This window comes from Gasterosteus aculeatus, chromosome 3, assembly GCF_964276395.1.
Source record: "Gasterosteus aculeatus chromosome 3, fGasAcu3.hap1.1, whole genome shotgun sequence".
NCBI classification, from domain to species: domain Eukaryota; kingdom Metazoa; phylum Chordata; class Actinopteri; order Perciformes; family Gasterosteidae; genus Gasterosteus; species Gasterosteus aculeatus.
In genome coordinates, this window is record NC_135690.1 from 18081435 (window position 1) to 18095105 (window position 13671).

Genomic DNA, 13671 nt, shown 5'->3' on the forward strand with positions numbered 1-13671 from the left:
ATAAAATATATATTTATCAACCTTTACGGATAGTTCAGTTTTTTTTTTATTAATTCCAATGTAACGAGTGTAAGGGAAAAATAATGCATCAAACAACACATTCCATTTGTGTGATGCTGAAGCGGCTTTTCAGTAAAAACCTTCACAAATATGAAACATATTTAATATTATTGTATAATTTTTTTAAGGGGGCATTCTTTTTTTAATTAAAAAATGTAAATCAAAATAGCCACCTGACTGCAGTTTGTACTGAGTCGATAAATGTATTTTATTTAAATAGGTTAAACATATTTACTCCCTCTAAACAATAATAATTCAATCTGGATTTCAACTTTCATATAAAGCGATTTATTAGATCAATATACTTTACAGTTGTCCCTTGTTTGGTCATTATTTCCTTCACATCTTTTCTTTCTTGTCCCCACAAATAGCTGTTAAAGATGGTTCCTTCAGATGCCAAACAAAATGTAAAACGTCTAACATGCAAATGTGGTCATCAAATTGTACGAAACACAAAAGGAAAATCCCGCTTCGTAGAATGAGGACATGCACGTAACCAACAGAACGGTTTGGCCCAACATATAAATACTTAAAAAAATCTTTACAGTCTCGTCTCATAGTGCCCATTTGTACCAATTTTTACCCATTTATATTTACATATTCACAGCAATAAATAAAAATAAAATAAAAAACAACAACAGCGGTATCGCCAAATAATTCGAGATCAGATCTGCGAGCAAAAACTTCTCCTCTGCTCGGCATTTACCTCTCAGAGATCCTCCGAGTTTGTGCTTCATGCGCTCAACGAATCGGTGGAAGTCAATGGAAATGTTTTTTTCTTTCTTCTTTTTAAAATGCTTGATACGTTCGATCTTCTCCGACCTCACGGCCTGCTCCCTTGTTCTATCTGTTGGTGCTGACTCCTCACGGCGAACCTGTTGACGTGCACGGGGATGGGCACCACGATCTTGGGATTCCTCACCGGCTCCCCCGACCGGTTGTTGACGTTGCCGGCTTTGATCCGTTTCCACTTGGCCCTGCGGTTCTGAAACCAGATCTTCACCTGCACCTCGCTCAGTTTGAGCGCGTGCGCGATCTGCGAGCGCTCGGTCAGCGAAAGGTACTTTTTACAGTGGAACTCCTTCTCCAGCTCCAGCAGCTGCTCGCTGGTGAAAGCCGTCCGTCTCCGGCGGCTCTTCCCCGCCGAGCCGCCGGTCGGCAGCGCCTCCTGCGAGCCCGTTTTGAGTTTGCTCTTCTGGGACAGCGCGGAGCCGCAGTTGTTGCCGTCCGAGAAACTTTCGTTCTCGCTGTCCGCGGAGCTGTCCTCCCGGTCGCTGCACGCCGCGTCCGCGGATTTCAGGTCCAGCTTCTCGTCGTCCGAGCTGTACAGTTTGGTCTCGCCTTGGAGATGGGAAAGGAGAAGGAGACGTTTGAGTCACTCTGACCCCACAAACAGCGACCATTACGCACAGACCCACAAACAGCGACCATTACGCACAGACCCACAAACAGCGACCATTACGCACAGACCCACAAACAGCGACCATTACGCACAGACCCACGAACAGACCCACAAACGCTGGACATCAACCATGGTGTTCTTTTTTAGGAAGCTGCCAAAAGCCGATGAGCTGATAACACTCCAACTGTGTATACATCAGAAGAAACGTAAGATCTACTCTTTTTGGGGCCTTTTTTTTTACAGATGCCCTGTGATTAAACTGTGTTTTTCTGTAAATTCTCGCAGGTTTCGTTTCATCTGCCTGCAAGATCACCACACGCATGTTTCCCACCAAAACGTGTTTAAATATGCATTCCAATTTGAAGAACAGTTCGAAGGCAAAGCAAAATAATAAATGCATCCGGAAAGACAGATTGTAGAGTTAAACTCTCACTGGGTTCCACCCCAGGAATGTGTGCTCTAATATCATTAACATTTCTGATGTAAATCTCACGGCACCAAAGACTTCAACGATATTTATTGTGTATTTACACGACAGCCTCGAGGGGTTCGCACTTGATAATTAACATACACATCAATAAGTAATGAGGCCGTTTACCTGATATGGTTTGGAAAGTTTCCGAGAAGTTGAGCAGGTCGGAGCTCTTGTCCCGGCTGTGCAGGTCGTCGGAGTGCGGACTCCCCTGCCTCCTCGCTGCGGGGTCCACGGCGCTCAAACGGGGACCCGGGAGTTCTTGTGGCGGGTAGAAACTATCCGGAGGATCCGAGAAGCTTGGCATCGTGGTGGTGAGCGCCACCATGGACGGAACCCCCTGTCCCAAACTGGCACAGAACGTGTTGGTGAGCCGCCCCGCGAACGAAGCCAGGGGCGCGAGCGGAGGTAAGCCGGAGGATAAAGGCGCGTGGGATAAAGCTTGTGGAATAACCAGAGGTCTGTAGGGCATGAACATGGGGTAGCCCGTGTAGAGCAGGTGTCCCGGTCGGGGTTGTGGGGTTCCTATCAGGGAATCGATCGAAAACGCCGTCCCTTGGCCGCCGGGTCTCTGCATCTCTGCGGGCAAAACACCACACTTTAAAAAAAAAAAAAAAATCGGTGTAAAACTTGGAAGGCAGGTGTCCTCTTTCTCCTTCCCTCCTCTCGGAAACGCACAGAACTTTCAGTGCACAGACGTGGTGGAGGAAAGTAGGTCCCGCGCCGTGCCGTGCCGTGCCGTGCCGTGCCGGAGTGGATCTCCGGGTCTCCTGCGCTCTGTGTGCGTCCGGCGCTCTGTTGTGAGCCCGCCGCTACTTTCCCCTCTTATTGTCGCACAGCCCGACGTAAACACGCGCTCTCTGTCTGTTTACCCCCTCCCCTGTGAATGCGTGTGTGTGCGTGTGAGAGAGAGAGAGAGGGGGGAGAGAGAGGGAGAGAGAGAGAGAGAGCGCCCATCGGTTATCATCTGCAATACAAGGGGAATGAAAAGGGGGAGTTCCCCTCCGGGCTCATCCATCTTCCTCAAATTACGCTTCATTTCCTTATTCAGCCTCTGACTCTTTGGCCGTCCTGAGAGGCGGTAGTTTCCCAGTGGAGACCAAATAGACGGGTTACCCCCCCCCCCCCCCTTTACCCCCACCCCCCCCCCCCCCTCGAAGCCCTCCTCCCCTTTGCGAGGATCACCATTGACTGCAGAGCGCGGTGAGGGACTGCTGCAGCCCGTCCCCTTCTATAATCGGTGACCACACCAACCCAATCAGCTATTATTAATTTTGATTGATGATAAGTAATTACTCCACATTCAGGGGACGCCGCGAAAAACGGGCGGCGGCTTTTGTTGAGGGTCTCCGGGCCCGACGGGCACCGCGGTCGGGCGGGAGGAGAGGCAGATGTTTCCCCGCTTCTCTGTCCCGATTCTCCGCGGCCCAAAAAAACAATGCGTTCGGCTTCAGGAAGGAGAGGGAGAGAGGGGGGGAGAGGGGGGAGAGAGGGGGAGAATTGCTCCCTGGAGAGTGATACTCCACCGCGAAATGAGATGCAGATAAAAGGCGTTTAGGTCAAATGGACAAAGTCAGATTTGAGTGATTCGGTGTTGTTTTAAAAAAGATGATCATGAGTGATAAACGTTTAACGTCTCCTGCAGCTGCCACCTTAATCATCCATCCACGGTTTAAAATATGTATAAATGAAATAATGCAACCGGTTTTCTGGGAGTGTAACGTATTCCTGATACAAAAAGACACACACACACACACACACACACACACAATAATCTGTGCTCTTTTCTTTAAGCAGAGGTTTAATCGCAGATCATTTCACCTTTTAAATGGCAACGTGAGCTGATGATGATTAGCCCCATTGAGTGCCGGGGCCCCGGGCTCTCCAACCGGTCCCCTGATTGCAGGAGGACATAAACATACCACACCGACTCTGATTAGCGGTGCGGGGCCCGGACAGGCTAATTCTTATAATTGCAAGTGACTCTCTCTCGTTCAGCTCCTCTCTCTTTGCTTTCGGAGAGGAACCCTGATGTCACTCAGCTCCACTTTGTCCTTTGTATTGGGTTCTATTTTTATTTTTTTGTCACGTTTTTTTAGGACCAAATCACATTCACATAAAACGTTTATTATTTTAATCTTTTTGATATTTTTCTGATCAGTAGGCGGGAAACAGGAAATACCAACTAAATATAACTATAACTATATATATATATATACATATAGAAATAAATACAGAGATATTTCTATGAGGAGGGCTGGGCGTTTTGTTCAATGGTGTTTCTTTATTTTAAAACAATTGAGTTTAAAAATAAAAAGAATGGATTAAATGAAGTCAGCAATGATTAACATGTGGCAATGTTCTAACGGGTTTTTTTGTCAATGTCTAATGTGAGAGACTGACACAGGAGCAACAAATCAATTCCATCTGTTATTTTAATTTTTTTTATCATATGACAGGTTGACAACTTGTTTGTAACGTTTTTTTATGAAAGCATGAATTACAACCGTTACGCTACACGATTTCCTGTAGTTTCAGTTGTTTTATAGTTGGACTTCCATCATGTGTTTATTCAAAGTGTAGTTTGATAATGGTTTTAAATATGCATACTTCTTTTTATTTATATAAAAGTATAGAATAGAAAGTATAGAAAGCAAGAGAGAAAAATGTAAGACAACAGAAAAAAGCTATGACTAGACTACAGGGACATGATAAAATATTTTATTTTACATCAAGCCTTATTTTTATATAAATGCTACATTATTACTGTTGGGAATAATTATTTCTGTGAGTATTTAGGATCAATCCTCAATATTCCAAACATCATCACTATGCCCATTAACATCAAACCAGCACAGTCAGTGTTCTTAAATTAATGGTAAGATATAAAACATATTGTACACGGACCAAGTATTTGAACAACTCTAGTCTACAGCTCCCTCTTGTGGTGCACGATCCAATGTGTCGCTCACACTGGAATACAAATAACAAAACACGTGTGGCCAAACATGTATTCAAACCTATGAAGTGTGTTAGTGCCTTCTTCACATGGGTAACGCATTCAGTGGACGTAGTCTCTGTACTCCAGGAGCAGGTAGTTCTTGATGGCGGTGGGCAGATCCAGTTCGGGGACCACCTTGTGCACCCGGTCCTCCAGGAAGATCCTGATCCTGAAGCGTGCTAAGTGCTGCAAGGAGCGAGGGGTCCGGGCCAACGAGAAGACGGACTCGTAGAACCCTTTGTGCTCCTGGTCAGACAGATGAGATTAGGTGACGTCGTTTGTCAGTGCAACTGCCATGTAGAAATTCAACAAGAGACAAAGGACGCTTTATATAATGTGGCGTATTTATGGGGAAAAAGTGTCTTCATTAAAAACGGGCCTAACTTTTTGAATTTGTTATTTAACAGGCTTGCCTTCAACGCCTCCGATGACACGGACTCCACCCAGGCGTCGGTGACTTTGAGGTGACCGTAGGCGTTGAGCAGGACCTCGACGGTGCGTGGAGATCCACAGCAGTACTTCAGAACCTGCACGGAGACACCACAACCAGAGCACAGATTCATATAATCATCATTTAAGTTCATGAGTGGGCTGGTGACTCCATAGAACTGAAGAAATAAAGTAATTAAACACTTGTGAAATGAACAGATTGGTCTTCCCTCCAGGGGTTTAACTGGAAATTATGCAATTAGTGCTAATTAATCTCCTATTAACACTTGCCTAATTAGGAACCAGGCATTTTGTCTAGTGCACGTGGGTTCACTGATGGTTGTAGTCTGTTTCCCGCAGAGTGCAACACTTCATGTTGTGTCACGAAATGGGAATGATTTGAATGTGAAGTTGTGAAGTCTGGAACATTGCAAGGAACAGTTTAGAGTTTCGTGTCTCTTTCTCAAGATGTTGCATTCGCAGTACGTGTTAATTATGCAAGATGAGACGCCTTGATGAATAATTAGGCCCTGCAAAAAATACAACATGCCAGTTCAAACCAATGTGGAACGCCTTGGCTAATATGGAATACATGTTCGCACATTTTATACTGTGTAATTGTAAGATTCCCTACCACGGGCAGAGCTCCAGGCCACACCCGGATGGACCCGTGGTTGAGCAGAGCGCGTACGATCCTCTCGGGCTGATGGGAAAGCTTGTAGCACACCACCTTCAGGATGTTGTGCATGGGCGCCTCGCCGCCGTACTCCATGTCGTTCACGCACGCCCCGTTGGCCAGCAGCAGATCCACTACGTCCGGGTTCGCGTTCTTACAAGCCATGTGCAAGGGAGTGTGTTTGTCCTGGTCCACGGTGTGCACGTCGGCCCCGGCCTCCAGCAGCAACTGGCACACCTTGAAGAAGCGCTCCAGCTCCCGCGCCTCCTGGGGTTGCGAACAGGCGGCGATGAGGGGCGTGAGGCCCTCGTTGTTCTGCTTGTCCACCGCGGCGCCGTAGCGCAGGTAGAGCTGCGCGTGGCCCGGGAGGCCGTTGCTGGCCGCCACGTGTAAGGGCGTGTCGCTCTCATCCAGGGTGCGACCGTTGATCGCCGCCCCGTACTGAAGGAGGTTCTTGGCACATCTGCGGGCAGATTTCCAGATGAAGTAACCGTTCGTCAACACCACAAGGCCACGTTAAACTGGATCCCATTAAACATGGATATTATTACAGTTATGTAGTTACAAAGCATTGTCCTGTCTTAGTTAGAACACAAAGACAGAGGCATCTATGTACAAAAGGTGCAGAGACTCCACATTTCATGCATTCCTCCAGTGACCTGATTCAACAATTTCTATCAGATAATGTTTGGGAAAATGCTGTAATAACTGACGTTGACTTTCCTCTCGTGCTTGACTCACTCGAGGGATTCGGGGCTTGTGCAAAAGTGCAGCGGCATCAAGCCGTCCTCTGTGACGGCGTTGGCGTTGGCGCCGTGGATCAGCAGCAGTTTGGTGCACTCTGGCTGGCAGTTTTCACAGGACTCGTGCAGCGCGGTGGTGCCCCCGGGGGCCAGGTCTACATCGGCCCCCCGCTGCAGCAGGAGCCTCAGGCAGTCGGTGAAGCCTCGGCTGGCCGTGATGTGAAGCGGCGTGGTCAGCTCCTGCTCATAACTCAGCGACCAAAGTCCTGCAGAGAGCGAGATGTCAAGTCGACTTTGAGCTCGACCCTTGAGAGCGCTGGAAATAAGCAGATGCGCTGTGCACGTTTTTAATGGTTACATGAGCTAAAGCTTTTTTTGCACTTCCCGTTCCCTGGACTCAAAGTGTTACACCGTTACATACGTCAGAAATCATCCCACTCGTGAATTTTGAAGCATAGTCAACAAGTGGCTAAATTAGACAACGAAACGCCATCACTCCGACTAGTTACCTTTTTACTTCTGCCATGTGTTTTCATGCTTCAAAAATCATTAATGCTTGTTAGCAAAAATTAGCTTGCTGAACAAAACGTTTTAGTATCGTCATCGTGCGATCGGCACAGACCTTCTCTCCGCAATAATCCAACACCGAATGGAAAAATTCCACCGGCTTTTTATCCAGGAAACCTGTGCTCACTCCCGAGTTTGGCCTACAAAATTACGTCATCCATGCAGCACTCTAGAACGCACACAAACCAGAGAGACCGTAAACCGTTTGGCTAAACTTCGGCCAGTTTGATTTAGCTCTGATAAACCCACTCAGGCCCCTGTAGTTAAATCTGAAGTTCTTCCACTCCTCGATGTTGCTGGTGTCGTAAATGGCATCGATGAGGTACTCGTAGTCGTCGTCGTCCACGATGCTGAGAGCCGTCAGCTCATCACCAACAATCAGGGAGTTCCAGAACTGCAGCACGCAACCCGAAGCCTTGGCTGTGGCGATCACATCGCTGCGGTACTTCTTCGGCTTGTGCCACTTTAACGGCGGTGATACGTAGGCCATGCTGGCGCTCACTGGATTGTTTGTTTTTATGGTTTAGCAGGCTGCTTCATCCTGGAGTAAATAACGGCTTGTGATGGTTGTTTGTGCAGACGGGGCTATTTTAGGGAGACGCTATGTGGTATTTTGCTTGACCTGAGGAGCCCTGCCAGTGCAGTGGCATGAGAGCCAATGACTGCGCTGTTTCAGGTCATCTGCCCACTAATTCACTTTGGCCACTGGATACTTTCTCACACTCAAGTAGTTCAGGGGAGATACATCGTTTTTACAATTGAAATGTTTTTTTGCAACATCCAGTGTTGCAAAGGCCCGTTATTATACTTAAACCTTTTTACTATTTTAACTTTTTTTTTTACAGACCATTAATCTGCAGTTACTCAACAATGCAAACCTTGCAATGCAAAACTTAAAGTGTTAGTTAGTTAGTTTTTATGTTTTTGTCTCCGGTCTTCAGTGATGCACCACAACTGACTCCAACTCTTGAGTTTGTTTATGTGGTGGACACATGATGGCAGCTATAAATATCGCCTTGTGCTCTTTTCTATAAATATCCCATCGCTGTGTCTTACATGGCTCAGGAAGCGCCGGTGACATGCGGCTTGCAGTCACATGTTAAAGTTTTAAAGCAGCGATTGACTTTTGTTCATTTTGGATCGCTAATCTCCAGGAAACACAATTAAGAGCCACACTGCTGTGCAAAATCACACATTTTTACCCTACCAGTCAAAAGTTTAGATACACTGAACTTTCTACTGCGGCTGTATTTCTAATGAACAACAAATGTTGTCTCTTACCGTCCCCTGCGGCGACCCAGCGCATGTCCCCTCCCTGTGGCTCGACGATGAGGTTTGCTGTGGATCCTCGGGGAAAGAGGTGCTGCATCGCCTCCAGGTCTCCCGTGTACAGAGCGTTCTGGACGACCGAATCGTGGCAGACAGCTGGTGGCATTAAAGTGCTGGAACTCAGCGGTGCCCTGTCCCTGAGCTCCTTCTTCAGCATATAGCGATTGAAGTGATGGCCGGCCAGCTGTTTCTTGTACTTTTGTCTCTCCAGCACGTCTTCGTCATCTTCGAAAGAGCGCAAGGCCGAGGACGTGAAGACAAAGCTATCTCGTGACATGCTAAGGTCTAAAGAGGATGTGTGGGATTAAATAAGGGACGCCAGCTTAAATAGGCCTGTATCTATGCTTCAGGTGTAGTTTCTTTTTCACCCTGGCTCACGTCCACTATGTGCCTGATGGCTGTGAGTTGCTGTGATATTTTTGGTATGAGACCCTCCCTACAGTGTCACAAGTAACGCTATTTTTATGCCTCACATGCAGACACTTGAGCCTCTCCTTTGCCTCCTGCAAAGTTACAGCCATGAATTGTCTGTCAAGCTGCAGGTATCAATAAACTAGGATACACGCTGTTTTTAGGGGGCGATAGAACATATATTTATGAAATGATGTAGAATCTTTAGACAAGGCTTGATTTCTTCAAAAATATAGATAGCATTACATGTTAAAGTTTGACTTAATATATATATTTTTTTCCCATTACATTTTTGACATTACATATTTAGACTAGATTATGACTTTTTTTGACCTGATATGACTTTTTTTCCATATTTTTTGACCAAACATATTTTGAGTTTTTTTTCAAAACATTTCTTGACCTAATACTTTTTACTTTTATTTCCATATTTTTTGACACAACATATTTTTACTTTTTTCCAAACAACCGAACAAATTTTGACAAAAAAAACATTCTTTTCCATGACATTTTCCAGTGTAACATATTTTGAAATTTTTATTCAACATTTACTTTTTCAATTGATGACATTTTTTAACATTTAAAATAATTGTGACCTAATAATATTTTTTTCCATGATTTTGCCCAACGTATTTGGACTTCTTTTTTTCAAAACATTTATTGGCCTTTTATCTTAAAACTTTTGCCTCCGCTTCACAGAGGAACTTTTTTACAACATTTTTTTGATAGGGTCAAATCCTCACCATGACATTTTTCTTTCAGGAAGAGCAAATGACAATGCCCTCATCGTGTCCCCTTTGCAAAATGTATTTTTCCACTCTGTTTTTTTTTCCGTTCAAGCTGCCTTAATGGATTTTATGTAACCACATGGCTCCCTGCGTTAGAACATTAGGTTGAATGACTGGCGACCGCTGTGTCACTCTGCGCCACGTGTAGCGTTCTGATGGCGGAGGGACGGCGCATAATTAAGCCTGTTAAGCCTACTAGCTTGGCATCTGACAAACATCTCTTTTGACTGATGGACCATCATTTTGCAATGCTGGTAGAAATACTGGTCCTTTAACTCTCCAGAGTGATTCACTTCTCTATTAAAATTTGCTGTATTGGACACACAATGTATAAAATTGTTGATTTTTGAATGTGCGTTCATCCACCTCTGTGTTCGCGTACACCAAAAGGCATGCGAGCGCTGTGGAAAACCAGGTCGGCACCACAGCTGAAGAAATACGTGATATTTATGAAGAGGTGTTACCTTCTTTCCCATTTGAAAACGCAGAAGCATCACTGCCTCTCATCTATACCTTAACGACTGTTCTGGTATGGAAATCAAGGTCATTTATTCTATGTTACAGTTTGGTAATAGATGCCACATTAAACTGAAGGCGAGTAAGAGTTTCAACTTTGAAAACACACATTACCAGAGAGAGACTAGGAATATTGTTTTTGCGGCTGGAGTACATCCTTTTAAATGATATACATAATGAGTTTATAATATGCATCTGGGCTACCTCCTCTCTACTTTGATGTCTTCCAAATGGCCCGGGTGTCATCAGCAAAACATGTAGGCACTTTCCCGCCTCATTGACTCCCAAATGTATTTTAAATATCATTCCTGGTAACGCAATTATTTAAAACGCTGAACTAAACACTTACTAATGGGGAAAAAGACAGCGACTTCGGTAAATTCATTTCTCAAATGGTAGGCATTCATGTTTCCTTTTTTTCTTTCCTTTTTCTTCCTCTGTGAAGCGGAGGCATCTTTGATGACAACAAAAAAACATCAGCGGTAGTAACACCCCCTGGCCTCACGGCCCCCCCACGGACATATTAAATCTTTGGTTTCCTCATATTACCACATGAAGCTGTCTCTCTGAGGTTTTCTACGTTGTGGTCAACCTTCTTCTTCCAAAGCGGTGAGAGGCTGGACATCAGCAACAGGCCTGATGAGAGTGAGGCACTTCATTTATGCAATCATAGGCAATTAGTTCCCTCTGATTATGTGCCTCTTAATGCTGTTTTGAGTACTGTGGCACACAGTAATACAGAAAGAGATTAAACTATAGCCCTCTATCCACACTGAGCAGCCATTTAAATATACTGAGAACATAATGAAATGTACACAGTAATTACATGCTAATGGCTTTGCAATTGGATCTGAAACAGAGTGCACCCAAAGAATTCAAAGTTTAGAGAGTGGCACTCTGACATCATAGCAATCAATTATTCATCAAGTGTTTCTGTTATTAATGATTTATGTATTGCCTATTGTTATTCTTGTCACAGGAGGCACGATCCTGTCTGGCATTTGTGAAGTCTGTGGTGGAAAGAAAACGATTCATATGTAATTTACACATTTTATTCACACTGAGGGAATTAAAGAGAAACAGGTTCTTAGTTTTGAGTTCTGATAGAATAAGAGGTCACTATGGAAACATTATGAGAGGACGAGCGGGCTTAAATTGACCCAACGACATTATCTGAGGGAAGGCTGGTTGCTGAATTTATGCATTTAACTGCTGATTCTGATTGTAATCTTGGCTTATTCTACTTTTCCTAATATTGTATTAACTGGCAGTACAGACACATTAACGTAGACCCACACATAATACCGTTAGAGCACACTTGATAGTAAATCCCTGGTTTTCTTGCACATATATGGCTCATCTGTCCACAACGGGACTTTGACGAGTTGCCATGTTTGCAAATCTCCCTCAGGTCTCATCGGGATGCTTGAGATGTTGGTGGAGAACCTAAATTAATTTATAGGGCCTTGAATTGAACAGTAGCTCCAAACTATTCTGTGAAAGTATGATTACTTTTTTGTACTCTTTCAGCTCTGAGCCCTCTACCTATAATGTATCGAATTGGTCTTTGCAGATTCCAATTGTCTCTCAATGCACTGATCACCACGCAAATAGCCCTTTGTTTCATCATGACAATTGAGAGGTTCATATTTCAACCTAATAGTCCTGTATAACTTTAACCATCTATCACAACCTCATTTCATTGCGGTTGCAGTTAATACGCGCTTCCCTGCCAAGTGGAACATTCTCTAATGATGCACTCTCACACGAAAACAAGGCAAGTCAGCCCGGGCTCTGCATCACTCACTAATGCATCCATCCATAATGTGTTCATAGCAGTCTGCCTAAAGGAGTCAGCGATGACTACCACTAGGCATAGGCACGAGAGGGGATATGGGGAAGGGTGCAAGATACAAAACCTAAATGGGCATGATAATCATTAACAAAGTTAGTGCCATCAACGACTGAATCACCCTCATAATAACATCTGCAGATTTTGCATCATTACAAAGAATCAGGGAAACATCTAAAATGAGTATCTCACCAATAACATTAAGCGGTGTGAGTTACATCCAATTGTAATACAACAGTGAGCCTGACTTTGTAGGATGTTGACAAGAGTAGCCTAATTGGTGTATGTAAAGCCTGATTTAAACACCATGCTAATTAGAAAGACCTTTGTCAGTTCCTCCATTTTATGCAGATTAGACTGGTGCAAACGCAAGTGCCATTATCCTGTAATCAAGTACTATTCAATCGACAGCGTTGTTTTTTTAAAACCCTGATTAGAATGCATAACAAGGATGCAATGTTGCATTATTTTACTCTGTCAGTTAATAAAGATGTACCTTTTTAAAGCAAACTGAATAATTGATTTAGTCAGGTTTTGAAAAAAGACATAGGTGAAAAAAATATTACTTTTAAAACAGACCCTTTCGGTTTAAAAAAAATAAATATTACCAGTATTGACTGTCTCTATGTGCATGATGATAACTCAGAGCAATGCCATTCCCCCCGGAAACACTCCTTTACCAGCAAGAAGAAAATAAGTCATATATTATGACTTTTGAAGCATTTTATGGTGGAATTTTTTCAGAGGAAAAAAAATAAAATAAAGAATAGCCACTTCCGGTTGCCATCTTTGTTTTGAGTTGCAACTTAAACAAGTTTAATGTAAAATTCCTCTTGTTTTTTGTGTCAGGCGGGACATTTATTTTGTATTATTTGGAAAGACACCTGAAGAAGTTTAAAAACACCGGTAAGCGTCGCCTAACAACACTTGTGGTTTTGCTGGTGAAAGATTTGCCCGTGCTAACATTAGCCCTCTGTAACTATTGCTAGCTAACATTTTTGCTAACGTCAGCCGCTTAAAATACTAACGTTACGTTAACGTTTTAAAGTTAACGGTAGCTAACGTCACATGGGGCGGAACTGAAACACGAACGGTTATTACCGATATAGTTTAACGTTAACCTACGTTAAATAACGATAAGTGACTGCTGACAAGTTAGCTAACTAGCTAACGTTAGCCGCTTATTTTACGCGTATGTTCACGTAACTCAGCTAGTTGGGTTTGGTTGTGTCTTTGGGAGCTTAGCTACGTGCTAAGAATCAACATGGTACGAAGCTGGCTAGCTAAGAGCAGCGTTTACACGGCTCCACTTGTGTCGTCACGTTCACCTGTCATTCCACACCTGAATCCAGCCTGTTGCCGGTGTCTCGCTAAGCAGCACAGGTGTCCCTGCTTTAGAGATTGACGGGGGACATTTATGACGGG

At 44.2% G+C, this 13671-nt stretch overlaps 2 protein-coding genes across 4 annotated transcripts; both read right to left on the reverse strand.

Moving 5' to 3' along the window:
- Window positions 1–332: 332 nt before the first annotated feature.
- On the reverse strand, window positions 333–2867 carry gbx1 (gastrulation brain homeobox 1). Its single transcript, XM_040172355.2, has 2 exons — window positions 2061–2867; window positions 333–1401 (listed from the first exon to the last, which is right to left on the reverse strand). The coding sequence occupies exons 1-2, from the start codon at window positions 2509–2511 to the stop codon at window positions 884–886; spliced, it is 969 nt and encodes a 322-aa protein (XP_040028289.1). The 5' UTR covers window positions 2512–2867; the 3' UTR covers window positions 333–883.
- A 1484-nt stretch (window positions 2868–4351) lies between these two features.
- Window positions 4352–9089, reverse strand: asb10 (ankyrin repeat and SOCS box containing 10). 3 transcript variants are annotated; one of them, XM_040172263.2, is made up of 5 exons: window positions 8632–9089; window positions 6782–7049; window positions 5999–6503; window positions 5349–5462; window positions 4352–5181 (listed from the first exon to the last, which is right to left on the reverse strand). In XM_040172263.2, exons 1-5 carry the CDS (start codon window positions 8954–8956, stop codon window positions 4996–4998), a joined length of 1398 nt encoding a protein of 465 aa, XP_040028197.2. In that variant the 5' UTR covers window positions 8957–9089; the 3' UTR covers window positions 4352–4995. The 3 variants fall into 3 exon arrangements, with proteins under 3 accessions (XP_040028197.2, XP_040028199.2, XP_077956066.1); XM_040172265.2 differs by lacking the exon at window positions 8632–9089 and adding an exon at window positions 7600–7969; XM_078099940.1 differs by lacking the exon at window positions 8632–9089 and adding an exon at window positions 7537–7948.
- Between the last annotated feature and the right edge of the window lie 4582 nt (window positions 9090–13671).